This window comes from Ovis aries, chromosome 8, assembly GCF_016772045.2.
Source record: "Ovis aries strain OAR_USU_Benz2616 breed Rambouillet chromosome 8, ARS-UI_Ramb_v3.0, whole genome shotgun sequence".
Taxonomy (NCBI): domain Eukaryota; kingdom Metazoa; phylum Chordata; class Mammalia; order Artiodactyla; family Bovidae; genus Ovis; species Ovis aries.
The window spans coordinates 27,864,894-27,887,236 of NC_056061.1; the positions used below are offsets into that span (position 1 = coordinate 27,864,894).

Genomic DNA, 22,343 nt, shown 5'->3' on the forward strand with positions numbered 1-22,343 from the left:
GTTGCATGAATGGAATCCCACCTCCTGCGGGGACTCCAAACCAGTGCTTTTCCTTGCAAAACTAAACTGGGATCTCCATAAACCCCGCTTTTTAAACCCACTTCCCTTTTCAGGGGATAATGTCTTCATTCCGCAGATATTTACTGAGCAGCTACTGTGAGGTGTTAGATGCACTGGAATGGCAGCTAACCTAGCCTAGGTAGAAGTGCTAGGTTTCCCAGGAGATCGGCCCCCTGTTAATCGCAGAACTCACTGCTAGAGGATTTTCCAACTGCAAAGTGTGTTCCCTTCAGTTGCTCAGTTGTGTCCGACTCTTTGCAACCCACCCCATGGACTGCAACACACCGGACTTCCCTGTCCATCACCAACTCCCAGAGCTTGCTCAAACTCATGTCCATCGAGTCGGTGATGCCATCCAACCATCTCATCCTCTGTCATCCCCTTCTCCTCCTGCCTCCAATTTTTCCCAGCATCAGGGTCTTTTCCAATGAGTCAGTTCTTTGCATCAGGTGGCCAAAGTATTGGAGCTTCCATTTCAGCATCAGTCCTTCCAATGAATATTCAGGACTGATTTCCTTTAGGATTGACAGGTATGATCTCCTTGCAGTCCAAGGGACTCAAGAGTCTTCTCCAACCACCACAGTTCAAAAGCATCAATTCTTCAGCGCTCAGCTTTCTTTATAGTCCAACTCTCACATCCATACATGACTACTGGAAAAAACCCTGTCTAGCTCTAACTAGACAGACCTTTGTTGGCAAAGTAATGTCTGCTTTTAATATGCTATCTAGGTTTGTCATAGCTTTTCTTCCAAGGAGCAAGTATCTTTTAATTTCATGGCTGCAGTCACCACCCACAGTGATTTTGGAGCCCAAAACAATAATCTGTCACTGTTTCCATTGTTTCCCCATCTATTTCCCATGAAGTGATGGGACTGGATGCCATGATCTTACTTTTTTGAATGTTGAGTTTTAAGTCAGCTTTTTTTTTTTTTTCATTCTTTTTCACCTTCATCAAGAGGGTCTTTAGTTCCTCTTCATTTCTGCATTAGAGTGGTGTCATCTGCATACCTGAGGTTGTTGATAATCTTGATTCCAGCTTGTGAGTCATTCAGCCAGGTATTTCCATAATGTGCTCTGCATATAAGTTAAATAAGCAGGGTAACAATATATAGCCTTGACATACCCCTTTCCCAATTTTGAACCAGTCTATTGTTTCATGTCCTGTTTTAACTGTTGCTTCTTGACCCACATTCGGGTTTCTCAGGAGTGAGGTAAGGTGGTCTGGTATTCCCATCTCTTTAAGAATTTTCAACAGTTTGTTGTGATCCGCACAGCCAAAGACTTTAACATAGTCAATGAAGCAGAAGTAGGTGTTTTTCTGGAATTCCCTTGCTTTCTCTATGATCAAACGAATGTTGGCAATTGGCTGTTGGCCCCACTGAAAACTGATAGCTTTCCAAGAAGGGATTCCACGCTTCAGTCATGTCCAACTCTTTGTGACCCTACAGACTGCAGCCCACCAGTCTCCTCTGTCCATGGGATTCTCCAGGTGAGAATATTGTAGTGGGTTGCCATGCCCTCCTCCAGGGGATCTTCCCAACCCAGGGATCAAACCCAAGCCTCTTACATCTCCTGCATTGGCAGGCAGGTTCTTTACCACTAGCAACACCTGGGAAGCCCAAGGTGACAGCTTTCCAAGTCACCCCTTAAATGAATCAGAACAGTATTCCCAAATGTTTTACATGCTGCCTCCAAAAACTAAAGACACTTACAAAACATTGCACTTCCCTTTTAGAAGTAGAAGGTGTAAGGTATAGTAATTTGTACTTTACATTGGAGAGAATGTCTCAGAATGCCCCAGACGACTGGCCACTGGCCTTTGAAAACTTCACCAGTATATTATAACAGGTTCTTGAGTCTTTAAAGGTTTATTTCCCACTTTTTGCTGCTCATATATCTTATGAGGGCACCTAGAACACTGGCTATTTCCTGCTCACCAGGCCTGGTATTGTCAAAACTGTGGATCAACAAGACCCCTTTGTACTATATTTGTTACAAAGAGCAGGAGAGTCCTGGGGTAAGACTAAATGTCCACTGCTGACTGTTCTATGTAAATACAAACTGCTTCTGACCCTCCTCCTTGGTGTGTATTGAAAAAAATACATTTTCCAGTTGACTAGCTACATATCAAGTATGAGAAACTGTGTCCCTCTAGAAAAAGGGCCCTGCACAGCAGTTGAAATTAGGGCTGCCCCTTGGTTAAGTTTACAGTGGCCCAATATTATCTGTCATGATCTGTCTGGTTTTTGCAGAAATTCAGTCTATAGAATTAAACAGGACTGTGCATCTTTTAAGGGCTTCTCTGGAGGCTCAGTGGTAAAGAATTCACTTGCCAATGCAGGAGACACAACTTCGATCCCTGGGTTGGGAAGATCCACTGAAGAAGGAAATGGCAACCCACTCCAGTATTCTTGCATGGGAAATCTCATGAACAGAGGAGCCTGGTGGGCTACAGTCCATGGGGTCACAAAAGAGTCAGACACAACTGAGCAACTATACAACAACATGCTGCTGCTAAGTCGCCTTGGTTGTGTCTGACTCTTCACGACCCCATGGACGGCAGCCTACCAGGCTCCTCCGTCCATGGAATTTTCCAGGCAAGAGTACTGGAGTGGGGTGCCATTGCCTTCTCCGATACAACAATATGCTGCATCTTTTAAACAGTTTGGGGGTAGCACTCTTCCATTTCATTCAGAATGATTCACTATTGTTTATCTTGGCCAGAAGCTAAGGAATGGGAATGCAGTTTCAGGGGTTTCCTCTTGCCCTTTTCTACACAGTGGCCCTTACTCTACAGTTAACGTACCCCAGTGAAGGTTTTGCCAGCTGCAGTCCCTGTTATGCACTCAAGAACCATGAAAATAACCACTGAGTGATCCTGTAAACACTTTGGATGCACTGTAAGACAGATGGACTTGGGCCAAGGCCCCATTTGTCACTGGTTCTCCATTTGCCCCCATTCTAACAGGAGGCTATGATGGCACTTTGGATCTGCTGGTGTTGATGTCAGCTCAGACCCTGTGTCCTATAGCTTGTGAAAAAGGAGAATATTCCTATATCCAGAGTGTCTGTTTCTCTTAATGGTTGTAGGTTCTCTTGGAGAAGGGCTGGGGAATCCCTATTATCAGTACTTGTTATGGAGTTTGTAGGCTCCATCCTCGAGGGCTCCTTACCTTCCCTTTGGTAAATTGGCTCTGGAATCATGAACAAGGAATCATGATTTCCACTGTGGCTACTGACATCAGCCTTTGGTTCATTTGCCCTGTGTCATTTTAGAAATGTAAGGTAACAACATTTTCATTGACTGTTTCTATCTGTCTCATCCCTAGAAAGTCCATGTTTATCAACACTGCCATAGATCTCTGTGAGTCCTATTTGTTCCCATTTTGGGTTTGCTGCCCAGTGTAGTAATTATGCCTACTTTGTTTCTGACAGTCAATTGCTACCACCTGGCCTCTGCTCTTCCAGACCCTGTCAGCCCCTTTGACACACGAGAAACCAGTATCATAGCAGCCTCTCCCTTACCTTAAATCCTGGCCCCCCAAAAGGACAGCCACCTCTGAGCTTCTTAATGATGACAGTGCCCCCTTACTAGCTCATTCTTTAACATCATAATGAGTAGAGTATACTCTGGCCATCCCAAAGAATAGATTTGGCTCATGGTTCTCTGGCCTAACATAAAAAATCTGTTTAACATGTCACCTCCATGAGTATTTAACACCTTTCTCTATGTCCTCTAAGGCAGTCTGGCATTTTCACCTCATTTACTATAGTCTACTGGTTTCTCCCAAGCATCAAGCAACCTTATCAGCAGTGAAAATTAGGACTTGCTCTAGGTGTCCTAGCTAGGATGTTAAACTATGAGTAGTGTGAGAGAGCCCACATATCAACCAACTCCTATCCAGTCTACATTCACCCCACCTGGCACCCTTAAGATCTTTCCTAGGCATTTTCTCCTGGTTCCAGTTGGTACATCACAGTCAGGCCCTGAGCTCTTTAGTTGCATAACTTTTTTCCCATCCAGTGCCTCCGGTTGGGCTGGGCTGACACTTAACCCCAGTTACTGCTCTAGAAGTTATGAGAGAAAATACAGGTAGACCTTGTAAAGGTCAAGCTTGTTTTCTGAGGCACCCGCCTCAGGTGAGGCAAGGAGAAGCTGCCCTTTTCCAGATATGAGAAAACTACTTCTGTTAATGCAGAGCATTTGGGGTTCAAGACTCAAGGTACTCAGACATCCACCTACATATCTCCATCCCAGGACAACTACATTTTATACTAATTTTCATGGTATTTTTTTTTCCTAATCTTGAAATTTCAGGCCTTTAGTTCATGAAGTTTTCATCTCAATTTCTTAATATATTAGTAATATTTCTTACTACATCTTGTTTCATATTGTCATCTTAAAATAAGATTGGTATTTTAAGCCCATTCGAATATTCTTAACTTCCACAGAAAATGTAACCATATCACATTTACCTGGAAGGATATAGCCCCCTCTCACTTCCCCAGCGGCTCAATGATAAAGACTCTACCTGGAGTGCAGGAGACACAGGAGATGCGGGTTCAGTCCCTGGGTCGGGAAGATCCCCTGGAGAGGGAAATGACAACCCACTCCAGTGTTCTTGCCTGGATAATTCCATGGACAGAGGAGCCTGGCGGGCTACTGTCCATGGGGTCACAAAGAGTCGAACACAACTGCAGTGAACTGAGCGCGCACACACACATTTATTCCCCTCTAATACATTCTTCAAGGTTCCATGAGCAGTTTCCCAGACCACGAGGACAAAGTTTTGGTCCATCTTTCATGGAAAGTCTGCTCTTTAAAATATTTTCATAAGGTTTTATAACTTTTCCATAAAGGGCTTGTATATCTTTTGTTCTGTTTAATCCTAATTAAATTATTAGTTTATGTTTTTGCTGCTAAGTCATATTTGTCTTTGGTTACACTTTCTAGCTATTTTTGATTTATAGAAATACAACTGAATTTTGTATAATGACTTTGAATTCAGCAAACTGGACTATTTTATTAATTCTTAAAATTTATCTGTGGTATATTTGAGTTTTCTATGTAAACAATCATATCATCTGGAAATAATTACAGTTTTGCCTTAAAAAAAGAATATTTTAAGTATTTAATCATTAGATATAATGGTTATCTTTTTGTCATACACTGTAACAATAAAAGAACTTCTATTCTTAGTAGGTAAGAGGTTTATCTTTTAGTGATCATTAAAGGGTGCTGAATTATTTCAGACTTCTATTAAGATGATCATATAGTTTTTCTCCTTAAATTTATTTTAATATGAAAATTAATTTTCCCATATTAAACTGTCCTTGAATTCCTGAGGAAACCCAACTTAGTGTAATCTTATCTTCTTCATATATTGCTAAATTCAACTTGCTAATACTTTGATTAGGATTTTTAAGAATCTTGTTCATGAATGAAATTGGCATATAATTTTGCTTTTTTGCACTATTCTCTGGTTTAGGTATGGAGGTTATATGAGATCCATAAACTGATGTAAGAAGTCTCCACTTTATCATTTTTCTGAAAGACTGTCCATATAATTATAAGACTTGGAGCACTTCAATAAAACCATCTGGTTTCCTTGTGGGAAGACTTATAGTTACTGATTCCATTTCTTTAATGGTTATAGAAACACTCAAGTTATTCTCTTTGTCTTAAGAAGCTGATTTTTCTAGTAATGTCAGTTTTGCTTAAGTTTTCAAATTTATTTGGGATAACTTTATGATAGCATCTTATTATCTATCTGTAGCATTATTTTCTCTATTTTGCTTCCCTCTATGTCTAATATTGTTTGATCAAGTAGACAGTAAATCAGTAAGCATTATGGAAGACTTAACCAATGAAATTCACAAACGATGTCAACATTTAAAGAATACTACATCAAACAAATATAAATTGTTTCTTCTTCTCAAAGATTTAGGGAATTTTTTAAAAAATTTATCTTGTGCTAACCCATAAGACAAGACTCGACAAATTTCAAAGAATTATTATAACATGGAGAACATTCTCTGACTATAATGAAAGAAATAAAAAACAAAAACATAGGAAAATCTTAGTTTTGAGATGTGAGAAAACACACCTCTAAAAAACTAATGTCTAATATTGTCTGTGCTTTCTATCTTCTGTTCTTGATCAATCTTGATAGAGTTTTCTATTTGTAAATCTTTTCAAAATACCACTATTTAGCTTTGTTGACCTTCTTTTTATAATGTTTTCTAATTAATTAATTTTTTAAATATTTTTCCTATTTTTCTTTTTCTAACTTCTTAAATCATAAGCTTATATATTTTGTTATATACTAGTTTCATTGTTTTTCAGTTCTACGTATTTTCTCATTTCCATTAGGATTTCCTTCAGAGCCACCAGTAGACCCTACATACATACCCATAGACAAATTTTTGTGTGTGTGTACATATAGCATTTAATTTGATATTTTTAAGTGTCTGCTATTGAGTTTTTGGGGGTGATTGTGTGTACACTAATTTGACCTTCAATAGAATACACACATCAAAACATTTATGTGTATATGTACATGTGTGTATTTTTTCCTTAATTTAGTCTTTCAAAGAGACTATTTTAGCTGTCTTTTATGTAACATATATTGGCTTTTGCTTTCTGTCTCAAACTATGAACCAAGTATTGTTTTAATAGATCAGTTTAACTTATTTGCCATTACTGGCAAAACCCATCTCCCATTGAAGTGGAATGGCTTCTGAGCTCAGTAAATTCACAGAATATTCTAGTTCTCCCCAACCTGCCTGCCTATTTCTCCTAAATTAGGCACTTTAACAATCTTACTCTTTCTTACTATAGTGTTTTGTATTATGACTTCTCAAGAGAAGACAGAAAAGCATCCTTTTGTGGATATATTTAACGAAGATGAAGCTGACATAAACTTTATGTTGTCTAAACCTGTTTGCTTTGTTGTATTTGGGAAACCAGTAAGTTATCTCTTCTAACTTATTATTCAATGTAATTTAAAAATTTTAAAGTCATAATCTAATGTTACCGTATAAGAATGAAAACCACATAGTGTGCTAATTTTTTATTGTTTTTTAGACTTTCATTGTATGACTTGACCTCTGATATAGTGCTGGTTGTAAATTATAACTTTCTCTCCTCTTGTACACTATTACTGAAAAGGAACCTAAGTTATATTTATCTTTGCTTTTATATTACAAAAAAATTAACTCATCAAAGCACTGCTCTATGACAATTAGTAATAGTATATGATCCAAAGTTATTTCACACTCAATTTTCACATAAAACTTCTATGAAGTTTGTTGTGAGGCTCTCTGGTTATGTGAAGGCAGGACTCTAAAGAAACAAACGGAAAATTCTCCCATCAGTGTCTAGAGCTGCTGAGAGGGAATGTGCTTCATCTTCACCCACAGTTTGTTAGTGGACCTATGTATCAGTTTTCCACAAAACAGGAAGAAACCAAGAATGGCTGTTGTAAGATAGCTTTCCTTCCTAGGCAGTTCTAGTAAGGACCTCTAGATGAGAACTGTTTTCAGCCACTGAGCTAGTTGGTAGCTACCATTAAAGGGCCTGAGGTGGTTAATATAAAAGCCTCTCTGGAATAGCAGTCTTAGGACTGAACCCAATTCTTGACTTGCTTTACTACAGACTCTGGGACAGAGTCAAGAAATGTTTCCAATAACTTTTATTATGTTTCTAAAAACATAATGGAGTTTTAAAAGTCAACAGTGGAAGCAATCAGATGTAAACCTTACTTCATTAAAGTGAGCTTTTATCTTTAAACTATGATACTTTTCAAAGATGTCTATTGAGAAGCAAGTTTTTGGTCTTGAAAGTTACTATATGGAAGTATTTACATATAGTCATTCACAATCATAAACTTTCAGTTCGGTTCAGTTCAGTCGCTCAGTCGTGTCTGACTCTTTGTGACCCCATGAATCGCAGCACACCAGGCCTCCCTGACCATCACCAACTTCCGGAGTTCACTCAGACTCACGTCCATCGGTGATGCCATCCAGCCATCCTCTGTCGTCCCCTCTTCCTTCTGCCCCCAATCCCTCCCAGCATCAGAGTCTTTTCCAATGAGTCAACTCTTCGCCTGAGGTAGCCAAAGTACTGGAGTACTTTAGCATCAGTCCTTCCAAAGAACACCCAGGGCTGATCTCCTTTAGAATAGACTGGTTGGATCTCCTTGCAGTCCAAGGGACTCTCAAGAGTCTTCTCCAACACCACAGTTCAAAAGCATCAATTCTTTGGCGCTCAGCCTTCTTCACAGTCCAACTCTCACATCCATACATGACCACTGGAAAACCATAAGGAAATAAAATAATGAATCGCAATATTATCACAGTGATTTGTATTCAGAATTATAAAATTTAACAATTCAAGAGGGCAATGGCTAGAATACCATTACAGTATACCTTCCTGATTTCAGGACTATTTTCTTAATTAAAAAAAAATCACTTCACAAAATGTGACAAGTGGGACAGTTAACAGAGAAAAATGAAGCTATAAATATTTCATACCTAGGATCTATTCTTTATTTATTGTATGGAAAAAATTTTACTTGATAATATTTATGTAATTGTAGTACCTATTAATATAATCTTTAAAAATTGTGTTTTGTTGGAAAATAGCTATTCTCTTAGGTTTCACATAATTTCTTTCTTTTTAAGGGGGTTGGGAAGACAACATTAGCCCAACAGATAACACAGGCATGGAAATGTATTCGTGTAGAAGGTAAATTTTACCTTTCCCCCCCCCAATATTTTATTATGAAAACTTTCAAATATGCATTAAAATGTAAAGCATTATACAATGAACACCCATACGCCCATCCACTTACTATCTAGAGTCTATGGTTATTTGCTGTATTTGCTTTATCAGACATCACTACCAACCCTGTTTAATGTTATCTTTAAAATAGCATCAAACATGTTTTGCCCTTTTGTTAGTCTTAATTTTGGTCATAGAATTTAAGATGTTTATGAAACATCTTTGACTCCATTCTACTGCCTCCAGTTCTCTAATTGCATAATTTAGAATGAATGGGGATATGTGTGTTGTGGGTATCTCCCTATGAAAGATGAGAAGAGATGGAACTCTCACAGCTGCTCATGGGAAGATTTCCCACGACTGAATTATCTTCAATGATTAATTTTATTTTTTATCATTTGTAATTCGCTTTTCATTCTTTGCAATATATAAGACAGGGATTTGTATCTTTGTACATACATATTCTTTTAATCAATAAAACTATTTATGCCTTAGTAGAAAAATAAGCAAAAGAATGAATCTATAATTCATAAAAGTAGAAATAAAAATGGACAAATATACGAAAAAGAGTTTAACTTTGTTATTATTCAAAGAAATGCTCAGGTAAATAATCTGATCCATATTTGCTGAATAGATTGGCAGTGAATCCTTACAGTTTCTACTATCATTGTTGGTAAGAATGTTATCAAATGAGCATTTCATATGCTGTTAGTGAAATGGTGATCTGGTACAACTTGGAGGGAGAACAATTTGTTAACACGTAACACAAACACACCCAAAACTTTAAAAATGTCCCCTTTTTCTTTATCAAAATAAAATCCACTTGTAGGAAATCTTAAAAAGCACCAAACTTATCATAGATTAACAGCAGGTAGGAACATCATAGGTTCCTGGGTCCTCCCCTAAGTTATGCCCCTGTCATTTCTCTCCTAGAATATCTTTCATCATGGGATTAAATATCTCCTCTTAAAAAGGAACCAAGTCATTAGAGATTAATTTCAGAGTTTTATCTACTTTTAACATTTCTGGATGTATAACTTCCTTTTATACAATCAGTGTGCAAAATTAATGGGCCGTAGATATAACTATGCATGGTTATAAAAGTATCTGGACTAGTAATGTTAATGCTAGTGTATACTTTGTATAATACTAATTTCCAAATCACTGTCATATACAACCTCATTTCATCCGTATTCCCTGGTATACTACACAGAGCACAAGCATGCAAGGTGCAAAGGTGTTTGGGAAGTTAACTTCCCCAGGATCTTTTAGCTGGGTGAATGTCTGAGAGAAGTTGTTTATGGAATACGTTCCGCTACCTTGTACTTTAGATAGGCTAAGATGATATAATGAGTGTAAATGTGCTTTGTAAACTCTAAAGTGACACAAAGATCAATGTGTGTTACTAGTTAAAAACACACAAATATGTTTCTTACTTGAAATTCTCAGAACAATTTGTGCTAATATTCTGAATTCATATTTTAGCTTTACCAATTTTGGAAGAACAGATTGCCAGTGACACTATAACAGGAGCTATGGTAAATCTAAGTTTCAAAACTGTTATGATTTCTTTGAAAGCTGTGTATCACATGGACATTATATAGTCATATACGATATCTATGCTTGTTCTTAGTTGCAGTCAATGCTGATCAGTGGCCAAAGCATTCCAGATGAACTTGTCACAAAGTTAATGTTGGAGAAGCTGAACTCCTCAGAAGTCTCTCACTTTGGTATGTTCATTTTTATACATCAGTGGCTCTCAGAGCAACCTTAAGACTCATGGTTTATCTGAGGCACAAATAATTCCTGGAGTTGCACTTTTTATTTTTTCCCCTGGCACAGGAATCCTGGAGTCTGAATTCAGTTGAGTAACTCTGATAGTTTTATTTGCTTGTTTACTTGTTTTTGTTCTTCAGAATCTACATTTGTTCTCAAATTTTAGGTTTATGTGATTCAGCCTTCTTTTGGCAACGTGTTACCCAGCAAAAGCACCAATAACCTGCTGTGGCCCTTCCTGCAGTGCTGACAGCCTCTGCTAACTGCTTTCCTATTTGCCCTGAGTTTTATTACTAAGCCCTGTCAATGGTTAGATTTCTCTGCATTAATCCACACTCGTAAGACAGAAATGGGAACTAGAATGGCACCAACTTATCCTCTGGCTCCAGATACTTGCAGGCTTCAGCCTCTATCCAGTCTACCCTCTGACTCTGGACCCAAGAAATCTGTCTGTGCTCAAACAGATGCTGAACTGGGACTTTGGACCTAATTTCCCAAGACAGACTACTGAAGTTCAGAATGACTAAAAGGAAAAGGGCAAACTCTATGGCATTTGCCAAAGAAGAAAGAAGAATCAAGATATGTTTGGGAGAAAATCATCCACCTGAAAGAGATTTACTGAATGAGAGAAAAAAAATATAGAGATCTGCTTTATAGTCTCAGTACATTAAGAGAGGGCGCTGTGACTATTAAGAATACAGGGGCACAAATAAAGTGCAGTACAATGAAAATCAATAGTGGAAATAACAACAGCAGACTTCTCACTGAAGACTATATATATGTGGGTGTGTATACAAATATAGTTAGTTGCAGTCGATGTTGATGTTGATCAGTGGCCAGAGATGTAGATTATATATATATATATATATATATATATATATATATAAAATCTATATCTATATGAAGAAAGATCTAGATATACAGAATGAACTATTTAATACATAAATATATTAATATATCCACATATCATCTCTTTTATTTCATATAAATACACTTTATGTATCCATCCATTTAACTATATACTGATCAGTAATAAAGAGAATGTGTTTAGTCTCCCAGTCCTGTAGGAGTCTTTGTGACTCCATGGACTGTAGCCCGCCAGGCTTCTCCGTCCAAGGGGCTTCTCCAGGCAAGAATACTGGAGTGGGCTGCCATTCCCTTCTCCAACGAAGAGAATGAACTTAGGGAAAGCACTCAGAATGAGGAAAGTAAAATGAATAAAAAGGTAAAAAAGACAATCACAGAATTCCAGCATAGGTCATTAAATTACCTCAAAAAGTATAATGATTGAAACTGAAGACTATATATAAAGGTATATAGGCAAATTTCTTTTTGTTTTTTCTTTACTTCACCTTGCTGCTGCTGCTGCTGCTAAGTTGCTTCAGTCGTGTCCGACTCTGTGCGACCCCATAGACGGCAGCCCACCGGGCTCCCTGGTCCCTGAGATTCTCCAGGCAAGAACACTGGAGTGGGTTGCCATTTCTTTCTCCAATGCATGAAAGTGAAAAGTGAAAGTGAAGTCTCAGTCATATCCGACTCTTAGCGACCCCATGGACTGCAGCCTACCAGGCTCCTCCATCCATGGGATTTTCCAGGAAAGAGTACTGGAGTGAGGTGCCATTGCCTTCTCTGTTACTTCACCTTACCTCTTAAGAAAATTTAGAGTGACTTACTCAGTCACAAAAAGATGGCATAAATTGTAAGTACTGGCAAAAAGAGAAAGAAAAGAAACATTAGAAAAATAAATCTACTCAGCTTGCCATTCACAATATTCATAACCTTTCTGACTATTATGGAAAATGTCAAATGAAAGTAGAGAGACTGGTATAAAATCCCCCATGTGTCTATCACCCAGCTTCAACAATGACAACTCTTGTCCAGTCTTATTTATTCACACTTCTGACTATACCCCTCCCCCAACCAACTTTACTTTGAAGCTAATCCATATCATATCATCTGTAAATGTTTTAGTTTGTATCTCAAAAAGATAAGGATTCCTTTAAATTTTATTATATTACCATTATCATACCTAAAAATTAATAATAATTCATCTACTAGACCATCTGTGGTCAAATTTCACCCTGTACCTCATACACTTTTTTTCTAGTTGGCTTTAGTTTGTTGTCTGTTTGTTTGTTTGAAGCAGGATCCAACCAACCAGGCTTCACATATTGCTATTGCTTCATGTGTCACAATTCCCTTTTAATCTATAAATTGCCCATACGTCTGTCTAGCATCTTGTGTTTTTTTATGCTAAAGAAACTGGTTACTTGTCTTTGAGTTTCCTAAGCTTCTGAATTTTGCCAGTTACACCCTCTGGTATCATTCAATGTATTCCTCTTTCCCCTAGACTTCTGATACACTGGTACTGGTCCTGGGAGCTGGCAGAGGAAAAGTCAGTCATATAATAATTCTTGAGCCCGAGGGCCATAATATCAGCATGCAAGTGCATGGCCTCAGTCTAGGCATGCACAACCGGGCTCACTGAAAGGCTATAGTGAAGGCAGGATGTCGAGTCCCTTCTACCCAGCCTCCCCTCACCCATCCTACAGCAGTCCCAGAGAAATTTCTTTGGAACCTAGCACTTTGCTAAACACAGTTTGAAACTCTCTGCTAAGCAAGGATTCTTTCTGATGTTTGGTCTTATCCAGCAGCCTGGTAGATGGTAGAAGCAATATTGAAAGCGAAGGGCTTTCAAAATAGAGATATTAACTTGGGTCAGGGCCTGGGTGAGGCTGGGTGATTGATGATTCCAAAATCCCAAAGATGGATATGTGCTGCCAGGAACCCTGCACAGTAAAGTATTGCCAGATCCAATCAATGTTTTTCTGTACCAGAGCCCTTTTATACTTGGAGCGTCTATCCCTATCAAAAAAAAAACAAAACAAAACAAAACTTTACATTATCTATTAGTTATAAACCTTTTATTCACAGCCTGTCATGCTGTGTTGTCCTTGAGCCAAAATCAGATTCTATGAGCTGCATCCTCACCCAAGATAAAAAGGAAGAATCAATTCCTGGGTACCCTAAGAAGCCCCTCTCTGCTTTCTCTTTCTATATTCCAGAAAAAATCATTTTCCCAAGTGACTGATGAACAGCCTTGGTCTGGGCAGCCCCTGCCCCGGTGTGTCATATTGTAGATGGTACTATAAGTCATTGATCACCAGTGTGTCCATTCATGTCAGGCTGGCATGCGGTGAGATAACTATCAGGGCTGGCTGGGTGCTAAGCTACCTGAAGTCCATGAATTTCTCAACACTTCAGCCTAAGAGCAGTGGCATGCCATCTTCGGTTTTGTGGGAATACCTTCTTCTTCCCACTGTGCCAGAAAGCGGTGGCAAAGTGATGGTATGGGCCAGTTGGCTTCCCCTGGGCAGTGGTGTGAACAGTCTGAGTTGTCCCTTGGTGGGGGTGATGCAGACTGGGCATTAGCCTGCCGAGTGCCTATCTTGCCTATGATGGAATATGCAGAGCTTCCCAGCAAGAAGGGGTGTAGGGTCTACCATTCCTCCATCTTCAAAGCATGGAGTGTAAGGGCTTAGTAATGGTGTCAAGGAAAGGTGGGATGTGATGGTGGAATCCTCACCCATGCTTCCATCTTTACAACACATCTCTGGGATTAGAGAGGTTGACGGTAGGTTCAGCCACTCTGAGAAGTATCCCCTTGAGATCTTCCCAGAATTGGATCTAGAGAACTAAGTTATTCCTCTAAATCTTCAATGGTGAGACAAGCAACATAACTATCTGTGCCACAATTCTTCCATAAATATATTTCTGGGGTCTGGATATGATGATAACTGGCCACCTCTCAATGGGTAAAGCCCCCAAATCCATTGCTCAGAACACTGAGGCAGAACACTAAGAGCCAGACCCCATGGAAACAACCTGCTATTTCTGCTGGTTCTACCTTCCTGCTGGTTCCACCAGGAAAGAGACCAAGTAGGAAAGTCATTCGAATATACATGTCTACCGAAGGTTTGGCATGCCTGCAAACAGTCACACTCGGAATGCCCGAGAAGCTCTCTGAGCAGTGGCAGTGGTTGTGGTAATGGGCAGGGTGCTAGAGAGCACTGCAAACAGAGTGCCAAGCATCTTTCTGTCATCCAGTTGAGATACACAGAGCTGAGCAGTGCTGGCAGCAGAGGGGATGGGAGGGAGGTCTTGTATAGTGCCTTGTTGCTTAGAGGGGGAGGGCATGATCTCTGGGGACTGACTGGTCTCTGGACTTATCTGATCAAGATGGGTCAGCTGGGCAAGTGTTGAATTCAGTCTGGGGCTGAGTCATGCAGTCACCTTCACGGCAGCACCCAGCGCTGCAGTGTGTCAGTCCAAGGGGTTAATGCCAGCCATCATGTCCCAGAGGCGGCACTTGACAACCTCACTCCACTAACTTTTTATAAAATGTGTAAGAAAAATCAAAGCTTAATAACCGTAATTTGTCAGTTCCTCCAAGGAAAAAATATTCTATAAAACAGCAGAAAAAATTTGTTGAAGGCCTTTAATTTCCAGTGAGAGTCAAGACTTTATTCTGTTCTATTAAGAGAAAGGTTTCTCTGCTGTATGGCTCAGGAAACTCAAACAGGGGCTCTATATCAACTTAGAGGAGTGGGATGGGGAGGGAGATGGGAGGGAGGTTCAAAAGGGAGGGAGTATACGTACACCTATGGGTGATTCATGTTGAGGTTTGACAGAAAACAACAAAATTCTGTAAAGCAATTATCCTTCAATTAAAAAATAAATAAATTTTAAAAAAGAGAAAGGTTTCTCAAATAATAGAGTGACATATTAAATAAATATATTAAGGAAACTAATATGATAATGCTATCAAGGGTGAATTTCAATGAGCAGATATAGGTTTTTGGGTAGGGATGCAAGCCAAAAAACATACTAAGCCAAAATCATATTAATAATGTTGTTTCTTAACTGTATGAGGGTTACATGGGTATTTTTTTTTACTCTCTGTAACTTATATAAACACTGTATATGTATATTCTATTATATTATGAAATATTAATTCAAGAAAGAAAAATAATATACCATGCAACCCCTATGATTTACCTTTACCACTCATCATATGAGTTTTCCTAAGATGAGTTAAAGAATTACTGGCATGGAATTTCCTTCTCTAGGCACCTCTTGTGCCTAAAATAAATTGATTTGGAATTTTTAAAGATGTTTCCTCTAGCCCAATAGTTTTATTGCCAGAAAAACATTATTCATAGTTATACATCATGTGGCAATAACCTTAATTATTAATTTTAAATGTCAACAGATATTTTAAGATCAGTGTTAGTATTCATCAATAGAGAAATGATGTTTTTATAAATAATAATAAATCTGCTCTCAGATATTGATAATATTATAAAACTTTAAAAATTATATTTCACTCTACAGGCTATATTATCACTGAAATACCATCACTTTCACAGGATGCCATGACTACTCTGCAGCAAATAGAATTAATTAGAAATTTAAAATTGAAACCTGATATTATAATCAATATTAAGGTAAGAATATGTCTTTCTAGTATAGAGTATATAAACAATATCTTTGATAGTTAAATTCAAGGAATGTTCTTAATTTTTTAAGGAGTTAAGGAAAAATAACTATGAATCAATTTTAGGGACTGAATTGTATTTTCTCATACCTCCATTCTTTTGCTCCTGTAGCTCTGTCCACAGGAAATACCGTCTTGTCCCTTCACCAGGCTTAACCATAGTCATTCTTTGAAAGTCAGTTCAGGCATCATCTCTACAGAATGTTCCCTGATGACCACCCCCTCCACAGTAACACAAACAACAACTGACTCTCATTCTTACGCTCGCTCTCTCTCTCCTTATACCCCACCCTTTACTCACCACAGAAAAGTTAAATATTGTCTGACAACCGTTCACATTGCTCTTTTCTATCATATTATTAATACCGTACTATATTATAATTGTCCATTTTCTTCTAGACTCATGCCTTGCTTGGAGGTGGGAACCATGTCTTACTCCTGTAAACATCAAAAAGCACAATAAATGGTACCTAATAAGTCTGCCAGTTAAATAAAATGAAAGGATGAACAAATGATTCAGATGTATGAATGTTAATAACATTGCTAGGTTGGTCCCAGTTCTTTCCTTTACCAACTGTAGAACTTGGTAAATCACATTTAGGAGCCTCAGTTTCCTCTAAACAAAGATGATACAAAGATAGCTGCCTCATAGGGTTATGGTAAGAATGCAGTGAGGTGAGGATCCCTAGTTTATCAAATGAATGATAGCTATTTATAATAATACCCTGCCTGGTTCCCCGAAGGGTTTGACAACTCAAAATAAATACGTCAGATGGTTCTCAGCTCAGGTGCGGGGACTCAGTGGTGTGTTTGGGCCAGCTGTGAGAGACAGGTGGCATACAGTGCTGGGGTGGTGTTATCTGCAGCCCCAGCCACAGATCATGGTCAAGGGCCAATCAACATCCCTTTGTGACTTTTGGAATGTCACCCGTGTGAACATGTGTATAATGGAGAAAAGAAAAAACAAATCTCAAAGATTTAACTGAAACCAAATATAAAGTCTAGGCCATGGAAAATAGAGAGTGTATAGGAAATTAAGACTTAGTGGAATAAGAACACACAGATATACAGGCAGCAAGGTCCCAAATGCTCACTAAATTTGGGTCATGAATTTGGTTCTAAGTTTGATGATCCAAAGTAGAAGGGGAAATGTGACCAGTTATATAAAATTCACATTGTCCTTGAAAAGATGAGGAATTCCTCAGGAAAAACTTAATGAGAGATATGTCTTAAAATGGGTTCAATATAAGGATTGTACTGTGTGTAGAAAATGAAGTCCTTAACCCCACTAATATTAGAAGTGTGATGGTAGGTGTCCATGGCAGTTCCTAGCTGGAGTGTAATCAGAGGACCTCATGTGAAACAGAACATCAGTACAGCACACACTTCTCTGATGGTCTGACCTTATTTGGGAATGGAGTCTGGGAGTTCTAGACCAGAAGTTCTAAGCCTGGAGTCCAAGAACACTTAAGCACCCATGAACCATCTGAAATTATATCCAAATTTTATGTGTATGGGCATTTTCCTGATGCAAAATCTTACGGCATCATCATATTCTAAAGTGGTCTGTACTTTAAAAAAAAAAGAAAAAAGCATTAAAGGCCAGTGATCTACTACAGTAATGGCCCTCGGAGTTTGTTCCTAGAGCCAACTGCATTAGCAGCACTCAAGAAGCTCGTCAGAAATGCAGATTCTCAGGGAGCAACCCAGAACTACAGAAACTGTGGGGGGTGGCATCCAGCTGTCTGTGTTGAAAAAGTTCTCCAGGTGACACTGATGCTGCTGAAGTTTGAGGACTGCTCTGAGGCACAGCTGCACCCTAAGACTGATAAATCATTTCCCATATGTGAAAAGGTACATCTATGGTTTTTCCAGTAGTCATGTATGGATGTGAGAGTTGGACTATAAAGAAAGCTGAGCACCAAAAAATTGATGCTTTTGAACTGTGGTGTTGGAGAAGACTCTTGAAAACCTCTTGGACTGCAAAGCAGATCAAATCCTAAAGGAAATCAGTCCTGAATATTCATTGGGAGGACTGATGCTGAAGCTGAAGCTCCGATACTCTGGCCACCTGATGTGAAGAACTGACTCACTAGAAAAGACCCTGATGCTGGGAAAGATTGAAGGCAGGAGGAGAAGGAGATGACAGAGGATGAGTTGGTTGGATGGCATCACCGACTCGATGGACATGAGTTTGAGCAAGTTCCAGGAGCTGGTGATGAACAGGGAAGTCTGGCTTGCTGCAGTCCATGGGGTCGCAGAGTCAGACGCGACTGAGTGACTGAACTGAACTGAACTGATACATGAGAACAGGAGACAGCTAGAGGCAATAGTCTTTGCCAAGGACCCACAATGTGGGCATTCTAGGTTGCTGAATAAGGGCAAATATGCATATATTTTTTAAATTACCAGTATGGGTTGAAATCTTTTGTGTGTGAAAAATTAGCCTAAATAAAAGTCTTGCCTCAATAAATTCCCATCCCATTTCCATATAGAAGTGGTCAGAGGAAATCAGAACGTTAGCATGAAAAGTTCTAGTTTCTTGCCCCCTTTCTCAAATGTGTGGTGCATATACTGTTGGCATCAGAATCACTGAGGATGTTCGTTAAAATGTCTGAGCCTTACTCCAGACTTAATAAATCACAAGGGAAGCAGAAACTTTTATTTATAATCCTCTGTATAGAGTTACACTCTAATGTTTTAAAACCGCTACTAGAGAATGTCATCCAGAGGTTTTTATCCTGAAAAATACTCAGAGCAGGCTTTACAGCCCCAAACCTTAGCTTATCATTAATAATGAGTTACAGAGAGTGGGCTACGGAGCAGAAGGCCTGGGCTCAGGCTGTAGTTGCCCCTCACGACTGTGGCCTGATGCTGCCAGAGCAGTCCCTCTCTGATCTGAAATGGTTTGGGTCCAATATTCTATTACTTCTCTGACAGGGTTAGTTTAAGTACTGAGTGAAATATTATACACATGGAAGCATTTGAAATGAGGAAATCACTCACAGACTTTGGTTTTGGCCTTTTTTACTATCCAGATTCAGTTTTCTCATTTGCAAATGATAAGGTTAGACTAAACCAGGTGACCTTTCAGATCCCATTCGTTGATGCTATTTTATGAAATACTTCATCCATAGAGCTGTATATCATAGTAAATATTATAAATACATGATATATCTTTTGTTGGGAAAAAAATGTGGCTATCCCATCATTTTCATCCATTCTCAGCCTTTTCCAACTAATCTGACAAAATCCTCCTGTAATACCTCTAACTAAACAGATCTTCTATTCTACTTCTCTAGCTCTTTCTACTGTTATTCTCTCTCTTTTTTTTATTCTACAGCTTCTGAAACTTTCTCATATGTATTACTTTTGGGTAAAGAAAGTGTTGCCATAACATAAAAGTTGTATCTTGTTCCTCTCTTGGCATGTGATGAAATCTGATTCAAAATACCATTTATAGTACTGTATTTGCTCAGGGTTTTGAGGAATTTGGGGGTTGATATATTGCATAATATATGAACAGGAAGCAAAGGCATACTCAAAATGTTTTGAGTAATGATTAATGTTGTTCCTTAGTGCCCTGACTATGATTTATGCCAAAGAATTTCGGGGCAAAGGCAGCACAGTAGTACAGGAAACATATACACAAGAGATCAGTGGGATCCTGAAGTCATTGAGAATCGTAGGAAAAAGAAGAAAGAAGCCCAAAAGGAAGGAAAAGGAGAAGAGGAGGGGGAAGAGGAAGAAGAGCAAGAAGAAGAAGAGGTAATATCTGTGTACAAGATGCTATATTTCTAAAATTTGCTATAGGGACTATCCCTGATGGTTCAGTGGTTAAGACTCCCCACTCCCAATGCCGGGGGGGGGGGGGGGCGGGTGCTGGGTTCAATTCCTGATCAGGGAACTAGATCCCACATGCCACAGTTAAGACCTGGTGCAGCCAAATAAATTAAAATTTTAAAAAAGAAATAAAAAACACCTTGCTCTCACTGTATCGGTTTCCTTTTTAAAAACTGCTGTAATTAAATGACAGAATATGAATATTCTATACAGAAAATTATATTTTCCTTAAGGTTTTATTTAGTTCGAGGAAACAAAAAATATTCCATGTTTTCAAGAACTATTAGATCATAATGTAAAGGTCATCAAGTTTAAGGTCATCCTTCTTGTCAGGATGGAAGTCCCTCCATATCCTGATAGCTAATCTGCTTCATTTCATAGCAACAGAGAGTCACTGATCACCTGCCATGTGTCAAGCTCACACTATGCAAGCTAGTGTGAAGAGTCAGAACAACAGAAAACATATGTAATTTGAGGAAGAAGGCAGCCCAGATAGAATCCAGTTTATGAAGTTAACATAACCCCCGATTCCAAACTCTGACAAAGAGAGCACATGAAAATAAATCTATACCCCAATTTCACATATAATAACAATCCTAAAGTCAATACTAGTAAGCATAACACATCGGGACCTCAAAAGAATCTTATACCAGACTTAATGAGGAAAATTGGATGCTAAGAGTCAGGAAGATCCACTGGAGAAGGAATAGGCTACCCATTCCAGTATTCTTGGGCATCCCTCCTGTTCAGCTGGTAAAGAATCCACCTGCCATGCGGGAGACCTGGATTGGGAAGATTCCCCTGGAGAAGGGAAAGGCTACCCACTCCAGTATTCTGGCCTAGAGAATTCCATGGACTGTATAGTCATAGGGTCACAAAGAGACTGACATGACTGAGTGACTTTCACTCACCCACTCAGGAAATTTGTTAATAGCTAATGGGCTGGATTTAGCCCACTGGGGTGAGTGAGACAGGTCATAGCTTGCCAGTCCTTGCTCTATTGAAATACACCTGTGATTTCTATTATAGATTTACTTATTTATGATGTTTAATAATTTTAAGTAGTTTCTATAACTTATATATTATCATGAATAAATACTATTTCTATTAGGGCCTAGACTCAGTTAAGTCTGATGTTAATGTAGAAAGTGATACATTGCAAATCATTTGTCTAGTAGAAAAGATAAACCCCAAAGGCAACAGTTTTATTGCCCTGAAGGATGTTAAGCAGGACATCAAACTTTGTACTCTGATTTCAGTGATTATACATACTTCAGTTTTGTTATCCTGCTGCTTTCCTCACTACTGGGTTAAATGAATTTTTGACATTTGTTCTTTCATTTAAGAGCAGATCTTAAATGAAAAGATCTTTCATTTAAGAGCAGAACTTTTAAGGGGTTATGTTAACTTCATAGTTAAACACTGTAACTATGTGTGATGATGGCTTCCCTGGTGGCTCAGACAATAAAGAATCTGCCTGTAATGCAGAAGACCTGGGTTCGATCCCTGGGTCAGGAAGATCCCCTGGAGAAGGCAATGGCAACCCACTCCAGGATTCTTGCCTGGAATCCCATGGACAGAGGACCCTGGGAGGCTACAGTCCATAGGGTTGCAAAGAGTCAGACCCAACAGAAGCAACTTAGCATGCACGCATGCATGTATGATGATGGGTGTTAATTAGATTTATTATGATCACTGCACAGTAAGTACAAATACAGTTGATCCTTGAACATCTCCAGAGTTGGGGCACCGACCCTTTGTGCAGCTGAAAATCCAAGTTAACCTTACAGTCAGCCTTCTATATCCACGGTTCTGCATCCTACCAACCACAGATCATGTAGCACTATGTATTTACTATTGAAAAATATCCTATCAGTGGACCCACACAGTTCAGCCTCACATTGCCCAAAGATCAACTGTATTGAATCATTCTATTGTACACCTGAAACTAATGTGATGTTATATGTCGATTATATCTCAATTTTAAAAACCTATTAATGTAAGAATGCCCATTTAAAAATATAAAATAATCTTCCCTGTGCAAATAAGGCATTGGATAAATAACCAGCAACTATTCTAGCTAAATATTTCAAGTAGACCTCATAGCAAATAGGAATAAAAGTGTGTGATTTTAACATGAATAAAGCATACCATCATAATAAATATAATAAATATGTACGTGCATGCCAAGTTGCTTCAGTCATGTCTGACTCTTTGCAACCCTATGGACTGTAGCCCACCAGGCTCCTCTGTCCATGGGATTCTCCAGGAAAGAATACTGGAGTGGATTGCCATTTCCTCCTCCAGGGGATCTTCCTAACC

General features: G+C 38.8%; 1 protein-coding gene across 5 annotated transcripts in view; it reads left to right on the forward strand.

Moving 5' to 3' along the window:
• Positions 1-22,343, forward strand: part of AK9 (adenylate kinase 9) — a 122,418-nt gene that overhangs the window by 103 nt on the left and 99,972 nt on the right. For all 5 annotated transcript variants that reach the window (XR_003590116.2, XM_042253323.1, XM_027972377.2 and 2 more), the window contains exons 2-7: positions 6,902-7,029; positions 8,746-8,809; positions 10,331-10,383; positions 10,479-10,575; positions 16,016-16,128; positions 19,758-19,946. Coding sequence is in view for 4 of the 5 variants with exons in the window: in XM_042253323.1 (XP_042109257.1) it covers positions 6,913-7,029; positions 8,746-8,809; positions 10,331-10,383; positions 10,479-10,575; positions 16,016-16,128; positions 19,758-19,946 (633 nt within the window). In the remaining variant the exon portion in view is untranslated. The remainder of the gene's footprint in view (positions 1-6,901; positions 7,030-8,745; positions 8,810-10,330; positions 10,384-10,478; positions 10,576-16,015; positions 16,129-19,757; positions 19,947-22,343) is intronic.